We start from the raw sequence: 18,713 nt of genomic DNA on the forward strand, positions 1-18,713 counted from the left end.
TTCAGCGCGCACGTGCGAAAGGGGGCTCCGGAGTCCGGACCCACGTGTCACGTGTCCGCGAGGGATGGTCGTCCGCCTCGCAAGTAGCGCGGGCACGGCCGGTCGACCCACATATCTCTACTATTCCTTAAGAGTGCAAGAAGGGCGTCCACCACCCTCACCCTGGTTCCGCCCTCCCCCCGCCGCTCGCCGCTAATCTCGCCGCGCACGCCCCCTCCCTCGCGTCCACAGTCACCCTGGTTCCGCCCTACCCCCGCCGCTCGCCGCTAATCTCGCCGCGCACGCCCCCTCCCTCACGTCCACAGCTAGCTTGACCTCGCCTCCGCTGAATCCGCCCCTCCCCGCACTCGCGCATGGAACCAACCAGCCTCCGCCCCCGTCCACCTTGGCCCCGGCACCGTAGGCGGATCTGTGCCTCTCCTCGCCCGCGTCCACCCCCATCGCCTCCTCCTACACCTTCTCCGCCATCGGCATCATCGTCTCCATCATCGCCTCCGTCCTCGGCCCTCCCTGCACACTGCAACCGCCTCCTGACGATGCTCGCGTGGGATGGTGACGGTGACGCGGCGCTCCGTGGCTTGTGCCCCCTCCGCCGCCTCCAGCACCTTCTCTGCCATCGGCATCTCCATCCTTGGCGCGGCATGGTTAGTCAGCGCACGCCTCCACACCATGTCTCACTAGATCTGCCGCTTTGCTAGGTCTTTCCTGCGCAATGGGTCCTGGGCGGGTGGACACGGTCTCGATGGTCTCCACCGTGGAGCCGGAGATGGAAAAGGAGTAAGGCAAGGTGGTGGCGAAAGCGGAGCCTGCGCCCGCCGGACCGAATCCTCGCCGGATCGCCCGGCCTGCCGGGGCGGCGCTGCGGACGGCCTGATCCGGCTGGAATGGCGGCGGGCCGACGAGGGATCTAGCGGAGGTGGGTGTCGCGCGGCAATGGCTGCGGCGGAGGCGCGGCGCCGGTCAGCGGTCTGGGCCCTGCTGCCGCTGCGGCTGCTCCACCCGGTCGCGCTCGTGTTGGCCAACACCGAAGGTGCGGTGCGGCGGTGCGCCCGTCTTGCTCTCCTCGCTTTGCTTGCCTTGCTCTTGCTCACCACCCGCCGCCGAGTTGGCCCGTCTGCGGCTGGGTGGTTTCCGGGAGCTCTGTCTGCTCCCACGGGACCTACTTCAAATCGGTGGGTTGGTCTAGCACACCACGATGCACGCGGCAAGTGCCGTTCCCGAGGGGTTTGGCTGGGCGCCATTCCTGGCCCTCGCGGAGCCGTTTCTGCGTTTGGCCAAACAAATTCGAATTTACTTCTGCTCTGCCGCGGATTCGGGTGTCTGGCAACTGGTCGTGCCGTCCTTCTCCTCGCTGCAAATTTCGTGCTCTCCGAGACCAAAACTTAGAGAGTTTAGTGTCTTGGCATGATTTATTGGATTCCTCCTACCCTCTCTGAATTCATCTGACTTTGGGGCGTTCATGCCGCCCCCGTTTCAGCCGTTGGTCCTGCTGCGGCCCTGTGCGTCCTGACGTGATGCCCTACCTTCCTTGGCTTAGTACTACTGTTCCATTAAATTGCTTCGCTAGATTCTGCTTGATGTTTGCTGCGCGCTGGTTTGTTCGGGCAACGCTAGCACAGTCGCCTTACGTGGTCGTTAGGCTTGATTTGGACGTCTCCTGACGTGGTTTTGTTGTCTCTGGCTATACTTTTGTTTCAGTTCGTGGCCGGGCAATTCTCAGGGAGGGCCTCGGTGTCTGTGTTTGGTTATGCTACTCAGAGTGATTTGAAGTATGTTAAAAATATAGATTATTAACAGTTTCATATAGTGCATGTTTTTTTGGCCAGGCAGTAGTATGTGATATGGAATGTGATTATTAACATTTCAATTTGCTTGTCTTCACAACCTTTATACTCTGCAGGGTGTGGTCATTTTTTTGTTTAATTTGTTTCTGTCGGTGTTTTGGGTCCGACCGCACACCCGGGGTTGCCCCTCAAGGTGTTTTTAGGAGTAGGACGGTGTCGACGACTGTAGCAAAATGGTTCGTGTCGATCACACGAGGGGACAGTGGACAAGATTTACAGGTTCGGGCCGCTTAAAGATGCGTAACACCCTACGTCCTGGTTAGTATGTGCACGTGGTTACAAGAGGGCTCTCTAGATTGAAAACACAGAGAGTTGAGGTGAGTGGCTAAGTAAGATAGGGTCGATCGTTCTGAAGGGGTGCCCCCTAGGCCTTATATACTCGACCGTGGGGCAGTACACGTGAATATGATAACAAGTAGCTAAAAGGTAGTGAACCTCTTGAGTTTATCCCTACGTAACCTCCGCCGACTTATCCTCGCATGACTCCGTTGCATGGGGGCTTCAGCGCGGGAAAGTCGGGTCTCTGCTGCGATTTACTCGCTCGACGTTGTGGGCCGTCCGGGTCTGCACTAATCCGGTCTCACGTCGCTCTGCTTTGTTGGTTGTCTCTCCCCAGGCCCACGAAAGAATGATCTTACGATTTATTGGGCCTTTGGGCCTTTCGTGAGGTCTTTTACTCCTTTAGTGGACCCGGGGGATATCTATCCCCCACAAGCCCCCGATCTTTGGGTTAATTTAGAGGTAATCAGCCCAAAGATCCCAGGTCCAACTTGCGGGTGTTTTGAAGAAAAACGACTTCCTGCTGTCTTCTCCTGCTCCGATCTCTCATTTGACCGAAGCTTAGTTTCGTGCTTTTGCCTTAGAGGTCGGCACTTCGATTTGTAGGATTCTGAATTTCATTGGGTGCGCCGGAGGTGCACCCAATGGGTGTAGCCCCCGACCTTTGAGTAGATTTTAGAAAACAATCTACTCGAAGGTCTTCCCCAGAAATTATCTCCGTTTGTGCTCCTGCATCCTGGTTGAGGATTGGTTTTTTAATCTTGTCCCACGCCTTAGAAGTCGGCACTATCTTGGTTTGGAATGATAATCCATGGGGTGCACCGGAGGTGCACCCAATGAGTGTAGCCCCCGACCTTCAAATGGATTCTTTAAGGATAATCCATTCGAAGGTCTTCCTTTTGTTTGTAAAAATTGGCATGAAGCTATTTGCATTATGCTTTGGAGGTCAGCATTATGTCATCGATTTTTTGCTGCAGAGGTCAGCATATATTTTGTCTTTAGCAGCCGAGTTTGCAATCCATCCATATCTTGCTAGGTAGTGCAATTTACTTGCTTCTGCGACTGATTGGACGTTTTGATGGACGTTCTGTCTAGTCTTCACGTCGCTTCTGTCGGCCATATCTTGTACTTCGCTGGCTATTTTTGGCTTTCCTCTGATCCTTACTGATATCTCATTTTTGTCTTGAGGTATTCACTACGTGCCCTGCACGGATGTGACCGTTTTGAAAAATATACTGATAATTCCTGGGCGTCCCCCCCCCAATGGGTGTGGGCAAGGGACGGCTTGGTACGCTGAGTATTTTAGCCGGTTGCTTCTGAGTAGTAATGTGATGGGACGACGAGTGTAATCATATCCTTTGCGCTGTTGACTGGAGTCCCAATGGGTGTAGTGTTGCATGAAACGGCGTCAGCCGTCTGACGTGTCTTCAGACGGGTGGAAGTGCTTATTGAATGCTTTGCGACTGTTCAGTGACCACGGTTGGAGGTGAGCGGTTGCCTTTCCCTTCTATAAATAACGTCGTTGCTCCTCTGGTTTTTTCACATCTCTTCGTTGTTCTTTACTGCATCCTTCTCTTCCCTTCTGTCTGCTTCCGCCATGGGCAAGAGTAACAAACACAAGCGTGAGCCGACTCCTCCGTCAAAGGACTTCGGCGACTCGGAATACTCGGAGGAGGAGTTCTCCTCCGAGTCCGAGGGGTCTCCGGCTCCCGTCTCTCCCCCGGCGTCGTCTGATGATTCAGACGACTCCCAGGGGATTGCCGCGGAAGTCTGGACGTACATCCGGGCCGTCGAGCGCTCCGGGCTCGAGGGCTCGGATGAGTCGGAGTTCTCCTCGGACGAGGAGGACTCGGACGGCGGCGAGGACGAGGATGACGACGACGACGGCGACGACGACGACGGTGGCGACGGCGACGGTGACGGCAGCGGCGGCGGCGGCGACGGGAGCAAGGGCAGCACCAGAGGCGGCAGCAGCACGGGCAGCACCAGAGGCGGCAACAGCAAGGACAGCACCAGGGGCGGCGGCGGTGGCAGCAGCAGCAAGGCCAGTGGCTAAGCGCCACTGGTCTTTAGATATTAGTATAGTGTAGTTAGAATAATGTAGTAGTAATGTAGAGTAGTATAGTGTAGTATAGTAGTAGTAGTAGTAATGTAATGTAGTAATAGTAGGGAAGCATCAACTCGCAAAGAGTTGGTTTGTAAGCTTATTGTCTTCCTTTAATGAAAAAATGACGTTGGTTCCTTCTCGATGACTCGCTTTCCTTGATTATAGAACTGATTCTTTTGAGACAGTAGATGAATAACTTGTGCATCACACTGACGCTTCCAGAAGTAGCTGCCGAGTAATCTGGTAGTCGGTATCAGCGTTTTAGAAACAACGCCGAGCGATTGAAGGTCGACGTCAGCATTTTGGAAGTAATACAGAGCAATCGAACATGAGATCAGCATTTTAGAGGCAACACCGAGTGGTTGAAGGTCGACGTCGGCATTTTAGAGGCAATGCCGAGCGATCGAACACAAGATCAGCGTTTTAGAGGCAACGCCGAGTGACTGGAGGTCGGCATCGGCTTTTAGAGGCAATGCCGAGCGACTGAATACGAAATCAGCGTTTTAGAGTCGACGCCGAGTGACTGGATGGTGACGTCGGCATTTTAGAGGTAATGCCGAGCGACTAAATACGAAATCAGCGTTTTAGAGTCGACGCCGAGTGACTGGATGGTGACGTCGGCATTTTAGAGGTAATGTCGAGCGACTGAATACGAAATCAGCGTTTTAGAGTCGACGCCAAGTGACTGGATGGTGACGTCGGCATTTTGGAGGTAATGCCGAGCGACTGAATACGAAATCAGCGTTTTAGAGTCAATGCCGAGTGACTGGATGGTGACGTCGGCATTTTAGAGGTAATGCCGAGCGACTGAATACGAAATCAGCGTTTTAGAGTCAATGCCGAGTGATAGCCGGCCGCATGAGTTATTTCAAGGTTGATAACCGAGTGATGAGGTGGCGCATCGGCTTTTTGGAAATAACCGCCGGATGACCACGTGGCACGCTGGGGTTTCGGAAATAACCGCCGGGTGATGACTGGGCACTTTTTGAAACGGTATCTGGCTCGAGAATATCCCATAAGAGCTGCGCTTTTAGCCGCCTTTGCTTTCCGTGCCCTAGTTCTTGCATTCCCACCTCTGAATCCTCTCTGCCATTCGCCTCCTACTCTGTTCGCTGGTGAAAATCGGGATGGCGCCCAAGAGGAAAACTGCGAGCTCGTCTGCTGCGGTGATCCCTCCAATCGACCCCAACAGCCAGTTGCCTTTCGCAGGTAACCATATGTCCATTATTTCCGAAGCTGAACTCCTCCACCTCGTATCCATCGGGGTTCTTCCTCCGCGGGAACTCTGTTCTTGGCGGATTTGCCACGGGACTACTGTCCCGACAGAGGATACCCACGAGTTTGTAGTTTACGCTCCTTTTCTTCTCCGCGGCCTCGGCCTTCCCATCTCTCCCTTTTTCCGCGGCCTCCTTGATTTCTACCACATTAACTTGACCCATTTGAACCTTAATTCCATTCTGCAAATCTCCATTTTCGTCCACTTATGTGAAGCCTTTCTCGGCGTGCTGCCGCATTTCGGTTTATGGAAGTATCTGTATCATTGTCGCCCTGGGATGGCCAGGGGACAACATCAGTTGGTCGGAGGTGCCAGTTTGGAGATGCGTCGTGGACGGAAAACTGAGTATCTTGAGATTCCCCTCAAGGATAGCATTAAGGGGTGGCGTCTAGAGTGGTTCATAGTTGATAATTATGGAAATTCTCTCCCCTCCCGGTCGGGAAGACAGCCAGACGTTCGCACTCCGAGCTGGACCGAGTCTCCCACAGATCAGGAAGTGGCTGAGGCAGGTGTGTTGCTAGCTGAAGTTGGACTGCTGAAAGAGAGAGGTCTAACTGCTGAAGCTGTGGTCACTGACTTTGTTTTCAAGAACATTCAGCCACTGAAAGACAGGGCCTATCCGGCATATCTGTATCGAGGGCTAGCCGACTCAACTCGGGTTACCAATAGGAGAATTCCTTCTGTAGACTTGGTAAGCCGACTTGAAATGATCCTCAGGGGTAAGGTTTCAAATGTTGGTGCTCCAGTGGCATACTCGGCCTGGAACCTACCTCCTCCCAAAGCTTTCACCCTTTTTGTGTCAAATCCGCCTGTGACTGATGGCAATTTGGGCCTTAGAGTGCGACCCTCTGCTGAAGAGGTCAGTACTTTGGTTGCTTCGCTTGGGGAGATTCCTGATGATGAACGGCAGATTTATTTTGAAGTGCCCCTGAACCCTAGTGATGCGGACATAAATGACATGCTTGATCTGTTAGCTGAGGATTCATCCGATGCTGCTCCTGTTGGTACGTTGGCAGTGGTGCCCCTTCCAGAGGTTGATACAACTTTGGATGTCCCGAAACCTGTCAGTACTCGACCAAGGCGCCCTAGCCGAACCAGTCAGCCTGAGCCTTCTGCTGATGAGCAAAAGAAGAAAAGAAGACGCCTCCGGCGAGTGTCCAGTTTTGATGAGGATGCTGGTACCTCAGTTCCTGCTGCTGAAGGAGTGCCTGCGACTGGACTTACTGACGCCGATCCCAATGGGTGTACCCAAACTGCTACTGACCCCAATGTGGGTGCTCCATCTGTTGCTGATCCCAATGGGTGTGCTACTTGCGTTGTTACTGTGGAAGATGAGGAGGAAGAAAATGAAGTTCCTTTAACTCGGAAAAACAGTCGGCAGTTCATCGCCAGCGGTGGAAGTAGTGGAGTTCCTTCTCCTGCTCTGTCTGCCCTCATTGGTCTGCAAGAACTGTCCCTGGCCAACTTTGATCAAACTCTTGAGGATATGGTCCCAGAGGACTTGTTATCAGAGCCAGTGGATGATGATGCAACAAAGACTTGCGCTGCCGTGCCTGATGCTGGGTTGAGGTCATCCCGTGCCTCGTCGACCTTAGAGCGCGATCTCGAGGGTCGGGATGCTGACTTGGATTGTCCTGGTCCCATGGAAGTGGCTGAAGGCCCGTCAACCTTAGAGGTGGTTACTGCAGAGAGCCTGGGCCCTAAGAATGGTGCTGACACATGCCCAGCCCCCGAGGATGTCGCCGGGGATGACTTAGCTCGGGTGAAGAGTGTAAGCCACAACCCAGCCCCCGAGGGTGTTGCCGGGGATGATCCGGCTCAAGTGGGCAGTGCCAACTATGACCCAGCCCCCGAGGGTGCCCGAGCAGGGTCTCCTTCCTGCACTTCCATGGACGTTCACGCGGGTTCACCTCCACACTCTGGCTGCATGGTGGTAGCCCAAACTCCGGACCAGGGAGTCGCTTTAGAGGGCAGCGTCTCCGCTGATCTGGCGTTTGGCTCTGTTGAAGGCACTGAGCTGATTCCTACTGGTCCGTTGCAAGCTGCTTCGGGTGGTGGTCTTGCACCTGGTTATCAGCTGATTTCTCCTGATTTGGGGATCCCTTCGTTCTTTTCCAACCTCCAGGTACTGTGCTGTACTTTAGCTTGATCTTTACGTTGCATGAACTTTTGTCATTATGTTCATTTGTTCTTCTCATCAGGCTTTGGTGGATGGGATGGCCAGCCAGCTGAGATTGCAGGGTGCTCCCGTCCCAGAAGTGGCTTCGTCTCTTGCGTGTTGGAATCCAGTGTCACTTCATCGTCGTGTATCCGAGCTGGAGGCAACTAACGCTGGTTAGTGCCCTTTTTCTTCTCTTCGTCTTCGTTGTGGACTGTTTTACCTTCTGACCTCGTTTTGCTTGATTACCTCTTGCTAGGAATGACTCGGCAGATTGCAATTCTTGAGGAAAAAAATTCCCGAGATCAGGCTGAAATGGTTCAACGGTGCGCTGACTTCGAGGAGAAGTACTCTCAGAGCCAAACTGAATTAAATCAGGTTTCCGCTGCCTTGGATGACGCCAATGCCCTGAGTTCCTCTCTTCATGCTCGGCTTGACTCTAAAAAGGTAACTTACAAAACCGTGCCTTGCCTTGCTATGCCCCTATTACTTGCTTGGTTTCTGAAGGAGTTGATTTTTGTTTGCAGGAAGAAAAACGTATCCTTGCTGCTTCTCGTGACAATCTAGACAGATTGTATCGTGATTCTAGCAACTCGCTGACCATCTTGGAGAGGAGTCACCACTTTACAATGGAGGAACTGGACAATCAGCGTTGTAGGCTGCAAGAATCTGCGGACGAAGTGACCCGCCTTAAGCAATTGATATCAGCGAAGGATGCTATCATCAAAGAACTCCGAGCTTCCAAGAAATCCATTGCCCAGGAGTTGGAGGCCGCTCGGCTGGCTGCTAAAGTTGCCGAAGAAACTGCAGCTACTCTCAAAGCCCAACGCGATAAAGCCATGGATAAGGCTATTCGTGCTGGACGAATCTTAATGAGGAGACCCGACGTGGTTGTTCCTGAAGACATAAAGGCCGACGTGAATGCTGCCCCCGATTCCTCGAGTCGTCCTACTTCGTCGGTCGCTCCTGAAAAAGACATTGCGAAATAGAGAAACATTTTGCGTGCTCTGAGCGCGTGGTTAGCATGATCGAGTGTTTGTTAGAAGACATCAGTTTATCATTCGAATGACATAATTACTCTCTTATTGTATCAGAATTTATTGGTTCGTAAAATTGTGGTAATGACGCATGATGATTATGAAATTTGTTTGCGGGATATGGAAGTCATCCCCTGAATTACATAGGCGCGAGTATGTAGCACCGGCTTAAGCCGCCTCTGACTTTGGCCGGTAGCTCCGTTAGTAGGGTATAGTGGTCACCCCGAGTCGAGTAAGCATGAGCATGTTGCACCGCCTTAAGTCGTTGCCGACTTAAGTCGATTGCTCCGTTCGTAGGGCATAGTGGTCACCCCGAGTTAAGTAAGCGTGAGCATGTTGCACCGCCTTAAGTCGTTGCCGACTTAAGTCGATTGCTCCGTTTGTAGGGCATAGTGGTCACCCCGAGTTAAGTAAGCGTGAGCATGTTGCACCGCCTTAAGTCATTGCCGACTTAAGTCGATTGCTCCGTTTGTAGGGCATAGTGGTCACCCCGAGTTAAGTAAGCGTGAGCATGTTGCACCGCCTTAAGTCGTTGCCGACTTAAGTCGATTGCTCCGTTTGTAGGGCATAGTGGTCACCCCTGAGTTAAGTAAGCATGAGCATGTTGCACCGCCTTAAGTCGTTGCCGACTTAAGTCGATTGCTCCGTTTGTAGGGCATAGTGGTCACCCCGAGTTAACTAAGCGTGAGCATGTTGCACCGCCTTAAGTCATTGCCGACTTAAGTCGATTGCTCCGTTTGTAGGGCATAGTGGTCACCCCGAGTTAAGTAAGCGTGAGCATGTTGCACCGCCTTAAGTCATTGCCGACTTAAGTCGATTGCTCCGTTTGTAGGGCATAGTGGTCACCCCGAGTTAAGTAAGCGTGAGCATGTTGCACCGCCTTAAGTCATTGCCGACTTAAGTCAATTGCTCCGTTTGTAGGGCATAGTGGTCACCCCGAGTTAAGTAAGCGTGAGCATGTTGCACCGCCTTAAGTCATTGCCGACTTAAGTCGATTGCTCCGTTTGTAGGGCATAGTGGTCACCCCGAGTTAAGTAAGAATGCAAGTCAATCGTAAACGAGCCGAGTATCTTTGAAATCTCTCTTTATTGATGACATATTTCCATTTTACAGAATACATTGTCGCCCCAGCGGTTTTGAAATACCGCTAGGGATAAAACTTTCTGAGGTGCTCTATGTTCCAGGAGTTCCCAACTTCTGTGCCATCCATCTGAGTGAGGCGATACGATCCGGGCCGAGTGACTTCTGCTACTATGAAGGGTCCTTCCCATAAGGGTGATAACTTGTGCCGTCCCTCCCCCGTTAGAATTCGGCGGAGGACGAGGTCTCCTACTGAAAAGAACCGTTGCCGCACAGCCTTGTCGTGATAGCGCCTTAGAGTCTGCTGGTACCGTGCTGATTGGATTACCGCATTCAGTCGTTCTTCCTCAAGTACATCAACGTCCTCCAGCCTGGTGGCCTCAGCTTCTGCTATGCTTTCGAAGATCAACCTTGGCGCCCCAAACTTGAGATCAGCAGGTAGCACTGCCTCCGACCCATAGACCATGAAGAAAGGAGTGTTTCCATGCAGGGCTCGGCTAGGTTGGGTTCTTAGGCTCCATACAACATAAGGCAATTCTCTTATCCACTTTCCTGCGAATTTTTCATTCTTATCGAAGACCCTTTTCCTGAGTGCCTCCAATATCATTCCGTTGGCTCGCTCAACCTGCCTGTTGGCTCTTGGATGCGCTACGGATGCGTACTTGATCTGAATGCTCTTTTGCTCGCAGAAGTCGAAGAATTCTGAACTGGTGAAGTTGGATCCTAAGTCAGTGATGATACTGTTTGGTATCCCGAATCTGAATATTATGTCTTGTATGAATTCCACGGCTTTGGCAGAGGTTAAAGAAGCAATGGGCTTGAACTCTATCCATTTAGTGAATTTGTCAATCGCCACCAATACATGAGTGTATCCCCCTTGAGCCTTCTTGAAAGGTCCAATCATATCCAGTCCCCAGCATGCGAAAGGCCAGGTTACTGGTATGGTCTGCATTTGCTGTGCTGGCATGTGCTGTTGCTTTGACAAGTATTGGCAAGCTTCGCATCTCTGAACTAACTCGGCTGCATCGTTCTTCGCCGTTGGCCAATAGAATCCTGACCTGAAAACCTTTCCAACTAGTGTTCTGGATGCTGCATGAATTCCACATTGTCCTGCATGAACCTCCTCCAGAAGTTGCTTCCCAGTGGACGGGAGAACGCACTTCATGAGGATGCCTGATGCGCCCCTTCTGTACAATTCCTCCCCAATGAGTGTATAGTGAGCCGACTGCCTGGCAATGCGCTCTGCCGAGTTTTTGTCGTCTGGTTCTTCTTCATTCTTTATGTACTTAATAATCAGCCTTCTCCAGTCATCAGAGTCTGACTCGGGTTGATTTATGATGTTGCACTCTTCTGTTTGATCCATTGAGATACTCGGCTGCAGAATTTCTTGCACGAAGACTCCGAGTGGGACCTGAGTTCGACTGGATCCGAGCTTGGACAGTACATCAGCTGCTGTGTTCCGATCTCTTTCTACATGATGAAATTCCAGACCCTCGAATTTATCTTCCAGCTTTCGGACGGCAGCGCAGTATTTTCCCATTGAATCACTTGAACAATCCCATTCCTTGTTTATCTGGCTGATGACTACCAGAGAATCTCCGTATACCATCAATCTCTTGATGCCCAGTGATATGGCGATGTTCAATCCGTGTATCAAAGCTTCATACTCGGCTGCATTGTTAGAGGCCGGGAATAGCAACTGGAGGGCGTACTTGAGGTGTTCGCCTCCAGGTGCGGTGAAGAGAATCCCTGCTCCTGCTCCCTGCAGCTTCAGCAAGCCATCAAAATACATTCACCATACTTCTGTAGTTTCTGGATTATCTGGTACTTGCTGTTCTGTCCACTCTGATACGAAATCAACCAGCGCTTGAGTTTTGATGGCAGTGCGAGGTCGGAACTCGATGTCGTGGGATCCCAGCTCGCAAGCCCACTTGGCTATTCGGCCAATGGCTTCCTTGTTGTGAAGAATGTCCCCTATTGGAAAACCGGTGACTACTATGACTTTGTGGTCGTCAAAGTAGTGACGCAGCTTGCGGGCAGTTAGAAGTACTGCATATAATAGCTTCTGAACCTGAGGATACTTTTTCTTCGAGGGGCCTAGAACTTCACTGATGAAGTAAACATGATGTTGTACTGGATAGGCATGTCCTTCTTCTACTCGCTCGACTACCAACGCGGTGCTTACCACGTGAGTCGTGCAAGAGATATACAACAGCAAATCTTCAGCCGGTTGAGTCGACGTAGCTCGCCGGGGTGGTTTCATACTGGTGGTGTTGTCAAGAATTTCTTCAGTGCATCTAGAGCTTCTTGTGCTTCTGAAGTCCATTGAAACTTATCCACCTTCTTGAGTAGCTTGTAAAATGGCAAACCTTTTTCTCCCAGCCTGGATATGAATCTGCTCAGAGCTGTCATACATCCAGTAAGTCGCTGAACCTTCTTTTGTGACCGAGGAGCTTCCATCTTCATGATAGCTTCAATCTTATCTGGATTAGCCTCAATTCCCCGGTGGCTGACAATAAACCCGAGCAATTTTCCTGCTGGTACCCCGAAAACACATTTTTCGGGATTGAGCTTCCATCTATATCGTCTCAAGCTGTTGAAAACTAGCTGTAAGTCTTCGATGAAGTTTTCCGAATTTTCTGTTTTGATTACCACATCATCTACGTAAGCCTCCACACGCTTGCCCCAGTGATCGGCTAAGCATGTTTGAATAGCTCTCTGATAAGTCGCTCCAGCGTTTTTGAGGCCGAACGACATGGAGGTATAACAGAAAGCACCGAACGGAGTGATGAACGCCGTTTTTTCCTCATCTTCTTTTGCCAAACTAATCTGATGATACCCGAAATAGCAATCTAAGAAAGACAGCACAGAACATCCGGCAGTAGAGTCCACCACCTGATCTATCCTCGGGAGCCCGAAGGGATCCTTCGGACAGTGTTTGTTGAGATCAGTATAGTCGACGCACATGCGCCAATCCACTTTATTCTTTTTGAGTACAAGAACAGGGTTAGCTAGCCACTCGGGGTGTAATACTTCTCTAATAAATCCAGCCGCAACCAAGCGAGCTAACTCGGCGCGAATGGCCTCTCTCTTGTCGGGCGTGAAACGACGTAGCTTTTGCCGGATCGGCCTCGCCTGGGGATAAACCTTCAACTTGTGCTCGGCCAGTTCCCTCGGGACTCCTGGCATATCCGCAGGTTGCCATGCGAATACATCCCGGTTATCTTGCAGGAACTGGACGAGCGCGCTTTCCTATTTGTCGCCCAAGCTGGAGCTGATGATGGCTGTCTTGCGCTCATCAGCGAACCCCAGGTTGATTCGCTTGGTTTCTTCGGTCGGCCGCATAGAGGTCGTGGCCTGAGCTTCGTTTGCCGGTACGGTGAGGTCCTCCTCAGGCTTAGAGTTCGCCAGTGTTGACGGCTTGGTGGTGAGAGCCGCTTGGATGGTCACTCGGAAGCATTCTGCGGCGCCTTGGAAGTCGGCGCGCACAGTTATGATCCCTTGCGGTCCTAGCATCTTCAGTATCATGTATGTATAGTGCGGAATGGCCATGAATTTGGCCAATCCCGGCCTTCCGATGATGGCGTTGTACCCGCAGTCGAAATTCGCCACTTCAAACCTCAGGAACTCGGTTCTGTAGTTCTCCGGAGTTCCGAAGGTGACCGGCATGTAGATGTGGCCCAGCGGGTATTCCCCCTCCGTCGGCACGATGCCGAAGAAAGGAGTGTCCGACTTGTGGAGCTCTTTGAGGTGAGCCCCCAAGCCTTGGAGCGTCCGGGGGAAGGTGACGTTGATGCTGCTCCCCCCGTCCACTAGCACCTTCTTCACCCGGCTCTCTCGGATCACCGGATCAACGAGGAGCGGGTATTTGCCTGGATGGTCGAAGTTAAGCCATTGATCTTCCCGAGTGAAGGTGATCGGGTGTTCTGACCACCGGTATGGGGCGGGAGGACCGGTGGTCGCCACCAGTATCTGGCGGTCGTTGAGCTTTTGTTGTCTGTTGTTCTCCTGCGACCCATGTCCGCCGAAGATGACGTTGACCTCCCTGTCGATGCGTGGGAAAGCTCCTCCTCCTCCCTCCTCCGGCTGAGGAGGTTGTCGCGGTTCATCCGGCCCTCCTCTAGGCGGAGGAAGAGGTAGAGGTTGGAAGGGTCGGCCATGCCCAACGGAGTGCTTGAAGTCCCGACAGTTGCGAAGAGTGTGGCGCATGTCCTTGTGGTATGGGCACTGGGCGTCGAGGATGTCGTCCAGCGTGCGCTCGCCTCCGCGAGGTCCTCCTCGGGCGCGAGAGGCAGGCGGTCCGGCGGCGTGTACTTCTTCGCGAGGCCTCTTCTCCCAGCGTTTGTCGGGTGGCTAGTTCGCGTCGCGTCGTGGTGCTGCCGGTGCAGGCTTTGCTCCTCCGATGAGGTCCTGAGCTCGCTCGTCGGCGGTGATGTAGAGGTCGGCTTCCTGGAACAGCTCCTCGGAAGTAGTCGGCGCCTTCTGTAGTATGGCTCGGACAAAAGCCGAGTCGTTGGATCCTCTGTAGAAGTCCTCGATCACGGCCGCCTCCGTGACCTCGGGGATGCGATTTCTCATGGTCTGGAACCTTTTGAGGTACGACCGGAGAGTCTCATCCCCCCGGCGCTTGATGGATTTGAGGTCCCACGGTTGCGCTGGCTTGTCGGAGAGGGACTGGAAGTTGGCGGTGAAACGTCGACTGAAGTCTCCCCAGTCGTCGATGCAGTGTCGGGGTAGATGTCGTAGCCACTGTAGCGCATCTTGCCCAAGGACAATGGGCAGATACGCGGTCATAACGTCCTCAGATGCTCCGGCAGCCCGAGCAGCGGTGGTGTAGACGGCTAGCCAACCCCCTGGATCCTGCTTAGGCTCATATTTGTCGACATTGGATACCTTGAAGTTGGGAGGCCATTGGATGGCCTTAAGGCGCGGAGTAAGAGCGGACACTCCGCACGTGTCCTCCTGTCGTCGGGGACGATGTCTGTCCCGGGGAGGGGAGTTGTGATTGTGGTTCCTCGACCGTCCCCGGGTGGTTCCGCCAGTTGAGGCCGTTGCCGACTCAGTCCTGGTGGCCTGGCTCTGAGTCGGGATGCCATGATCCCGGTCGTACTCCTCCCGACGGCGAATCTCGTTCTCATGCCGCCGTTCGCGCGAAGCATTGATGGAGCTTCGCGCGTCTCGGCGACTGTTGATGGCGTGTCGTAGATCGTTCGGCGGGTGGGCAAGCGGTAGAAGATGGTTGGCTGCCTGGGTGAACAGTCATCGGTATCCCTCGGCGTCGGGAGTCCGAGGAAGTCCATCAGCTATCCGAGCTAGTACCCCTCCGACTTCGCTTGGCGTGTTCATAGCTCGGGCGAAGTCGGGATTCAGGTTGCGCCCGAAGAGCAGATTCTCCCGGCGTTGCCGTGCGTCTTGCTCGGCCTGTTCTTGAGCCCGCCGGCGATCACGTCGTCGGGAGTTCCTTCGTTCTCTGAAGACACGTTCTTCCGGAGTTTCTCCTATCTCCGAGACCTCGTCTCGCGAAACAGGCTGCTCCGGATCCCGTTCCCCGGCCGCGTGATGTCGTCGAACGTTCCTGCGCCGGTTCCTCCGTCGGCGGGATTCTCGTTGAGGCGGTTCTTCTCCGGGTGCGGTCGGTTCGTCGTCGGAAACGGTGGGCGACTCCACTCTCCCGATGAAGAGGACGTCGGGGTAGAATGGTGCTGCTGTCGTGGCGACTTTCTTTCCGTTCTCCTTTGAGGTCGGTGGAACGGAAAGAACGACTTGCTTTTCCCTGGTCTCCTTCTTCCTCGCGATCCGTGTCCATTCTTTTGTCGGGGAAGTAGACAGCGGAGTCTTCCGGGTCAGCGAACTCTCGGCCCCCGGCTTTCCGAAGACGATCTTTTTCCGGAGAGCTAGAGGTTGCGCCTCTCCGGCATTCTCGGGGTTTGTTGGAGGAGACTTCTTTTCTGGCGGATCCGCGATACGACGTAGAACTCCCTCTTCATCCGCTACGGATGAGATTGTCCCAAAGCAGAATACGGATCCGGGACGCATGGTGATCTTGCTGTTGAAGGTGACGGCCATTGAGCTAGCTTGGATCGTCGACACACCCCCTACCTGGCGCGCCAGCTGTCGGTGTTTTGGGTCCGACCGCACACCCGGGGTTGCCCCTCAAGGTGTTTTTAGGAGTAGGACGGTGTCGACGACTGTAGCAAAATGGTTCGTGTCGATCACACGAGGGACAGTGGACAAGATTTACAGGTTCGGGCCGCTTAAAGATGCGTAACACCCTACGTCCTGGTGAGTATGTGCACGTGGTTACAAGAGGGCTCTCTAGATTGAAAACACAGAGAGTTGAGGTGAGTGGCTAAGTAAGATAGGGTCGATCGTTCTGAAGGGGTGCCCCCTAGGCCTTATATACTCGACCGTGGGGCAGTACACGTGAATATGATAACAACAAGTAGCTAAAAGGTAGTACGTAACCTCCGCCGACTTATCCTCGCATGGCTCCGTTGCATGGGGGCTTCAGCGCGGGAAAGTCGGGTCTCTGCTGCGATTTACTCGCTCGACGTTGTGGGCCGTCCGGGTCTGCACTAATCCGGTCTCACGTCGCTCTGCTTTGTTGGTTGTCTCTCCCCAGGCCCACGAAAGAATGACCTTACGATTTATTGGGCCTTTGGGCCTTTCGTGAGGTCTTTTACTCCTTTAGTGGACCCGGGGGATATCTATCCCCCACAGTTTCGTCATTTTCAAACCTGAAAACGCGAATGCAAACTACAAATAGCTTACAGATCAAAATTACCATGTTCTTTTTACAAAATTTTAGGTTGGCCCTACCCTGCTCTTTTTAAGGTTGAAATGCCCTGGTCAGCCTGAAGAGGAAATCTCTCAGAGAAACAAAGAGTCTTCAAAACGGTGAAAGGGTAATATAATGATTTTACCTTCCTGCTCGGTTATTTTAGTGTGTTGTTTGCCTTATAGAGTAAAACTTCCCAGTTCCTTGTTTATCCATTATGTTTTGTTTAATTTGTCTTAATTATGCAGTATACTGAAATAACTTACACAAGAGAAATTTGAGGTAAAGTATTTTAGAACCGGACAACCTTCAGTTTCAGTATTCAGAGTTAGACAATCACACTTTTCCAATGTATATTCTCATGTTTTTCTTTTGATTTATTTTAGAAAATGGTTTAGAGATCGAGGAAGTCACTCGTGAGAAAGTGAATTTCTTAGAAGAGCTTTTGAGCAGCACATAATTTGCTTACCAATTAGCGGATCAGATGACTTCAGCAAAAGCATATGTCATCCTTGCAAAGAGCATGATAATCTTTCGCTTGCATGGGAGCTTAGTTCGCAGATAAGGAATTGCCAAAGATTGTTCTCTAAAGGGGCAGTTAGTGGGAGAGCAATCACTTGTTTTAGTTAGTAATTTAAAAACTTTGGACTCCAATCAGTTATGTATAGTAGAATCAATTGTCAGTTAACATAAACATAAGGGGTCTTCCCATGACATGATATGTTAGCATGGATGTCCACCGAGGCTGTGATGCACTCTGCATTTGTTTTATTCATGTATAACTGTAATCATATTATAGTTTTTTTGGAAATGTTTGCTCTATACTCGATCATATTCTAAAGCCACCATTGAGTCTCAACCTGTCTTACTTAACATTTGTAGTCACCTATCTGTGTGTAGAGCTGCACTAGCTGTTCTTATTGTCAGGTTCTGTTGGTGAGAACATGTTCCATTGGCAAGCGACCATCATGGGGCCTTCAGACACCCCATTTGCAGGTGGGCTATTCTTGGTGAACATTCACTTCCCACCGGATTACCCTTTCAAGCCACCAAAGGTATTTTTTCTCTAATTTATGATTTCTAATGCCACCTTTACTTGTATATTTGGATTCCTAGAGCTACAATTGTGCATCCTTGGTCAACATATCATATGATAACTCTTAAACCAGTTATAGTGATCTAATGCAAAGATGATATGCTTATGTGCAGGTGTCTTTCCACACCAAGGTTTTCGACCTGAACATTAACGACAACAACAACATTTGCCTTGGACATTCTTAAGCAACAATGTGGCAAAACTTATTTCACACTCTGTAGGAAAGGGAAACACCATTCTTTCGCATAAGCACGATGATTCGGCCAACTGAACATGTCTCAGTCCACAGAGCTATGTAGCTGAGAACCTCATAGGTAGATTCACAGTAGTTAACTGTCTGTTTGAACAAACTGATGCAGATGTTTGTTCTATGTAAAAGATGACACTGTTGTTGGTTTTAATACTGAAATGTTATCCTAACCATTTGACTAGCTATGTCCAACACATTCTATTTTCATTTCTCTAAATGTTGGCAGCGGCTCTCTAATACGCATTTGTCTATGTAAGGAAACCTTGAACCTGAATGCGCACAACTTTAGTTGCTCTACCTGTTTTTAGAGGAATTATATTTAGATGGGTTGAATATTATCATAATATATGTCCATATGTAAGTAATGTAGAAATCACGCCACAACATATAAGATAAGAGGGTCATGTTTGTGAGCTAAAATAATTTTGATAGATAAGAGGGTCATATTTGTGAGCTAAAATAGTTTTGATAGCCACAACTCGTCATCTCCTTTTTTTATACTTTTCACCTTGCAATGCAAAATTGTTCTAAGGAGGTCATGGTACATCACCATATCATATATTACCAACTTTTAGGATTTGCCTAATTCAATTAATAGTGATATTGAGCCAAATTTTGGTTATTCGAAATGTCAGACTTCAACATTTGTTAATTTTGTTGAGTTGAGTCTTGATAGCATCACTAAATAAAGACTTATGCATGCACAAACATCCCCCGTTGCAACGCACAGGCATATACCTAGTAGAGTATTGCATAGGGATGGCAAAATAATTCCTCGGTCGTGTTTTAGCTTCCTATCACCGTTCAC

At 51.2% G+C, this 18,713-nt stretch overlaps 1 protein-coding gene across 4 annotated transcripts; it reads left to right on the top strand.

The window, feature by feature from the left end:
- The first annotated feature begins 143 nt into the window (after positions 1 to 143).
- LOC103653113 (nucleolar transcription factor 1-like) lies at positions 144 to 18,112 on the top strand. 4 transcript variants are annotated; one of them, XR_565259.4, is made up of 4 exons: positions 231 to 644; positions 1,699 to 1,769; positions 16,590 to 17,614; positions 17,769 to 18,112. XR_565259.4 is itself a non-coding variant. In XM_008680077.4 (2 exons), exons 1-2 carry the CDS (start codon positions 354 to 356, stop codon positions 1,792 to 1,794), a joined length of 387 nt encoding a protein of 128 aa, XP_008678299.1. In that variant the 5' UTR covers positions 144 to 353; the 3' UTR covers positions 1,795 to 1,989. The 4 variants fall into 4 exon arrangements, 2 of the variants coding, with proteins under 2 accessions (XP_008678299.1, XP_035823129.1); XR_002750532.2 differs by lacking the exon at positions 1,699 to 1,769 and having other exon boundaries at positions 177 to 644; XM_008680077.4 differs by lacking the exons at positions 16,590 to 17,614; positions 17,769 to 18,112 and having other exon boundaries at positions 144 to 644; positions 1,699 to 1,989.
- The last annotated feature ends 601 nt before the right edge of the window (positions 18,113 to 18,713 follow it).

The sequence above is a fragment of the Zea mays genome, chromosome 4 (genome assembly GCF_902167145.1).
Source record: "Zea mays cultivar B73 chromosome 4, Zm-B73-REFERENCE-NAM-5.0, whole genome shotgun sequence".
Lineage (NCBI taxonomy): Eukaryota > Viridiplantae > Streptophyta > Magnoliopsida > Poales > Poaceae > Zea > Zea mays.

Bases quoted from the DNA above. Each gene is read 5' to 3' on its own strand.
- LOC103653113 (XM_035967236.1), top strand. From the start codon at position 3,721: ATGGGCAAGAGTAACAAACACAAGCGTGAGCCGACTCCTCCGTCAAAG.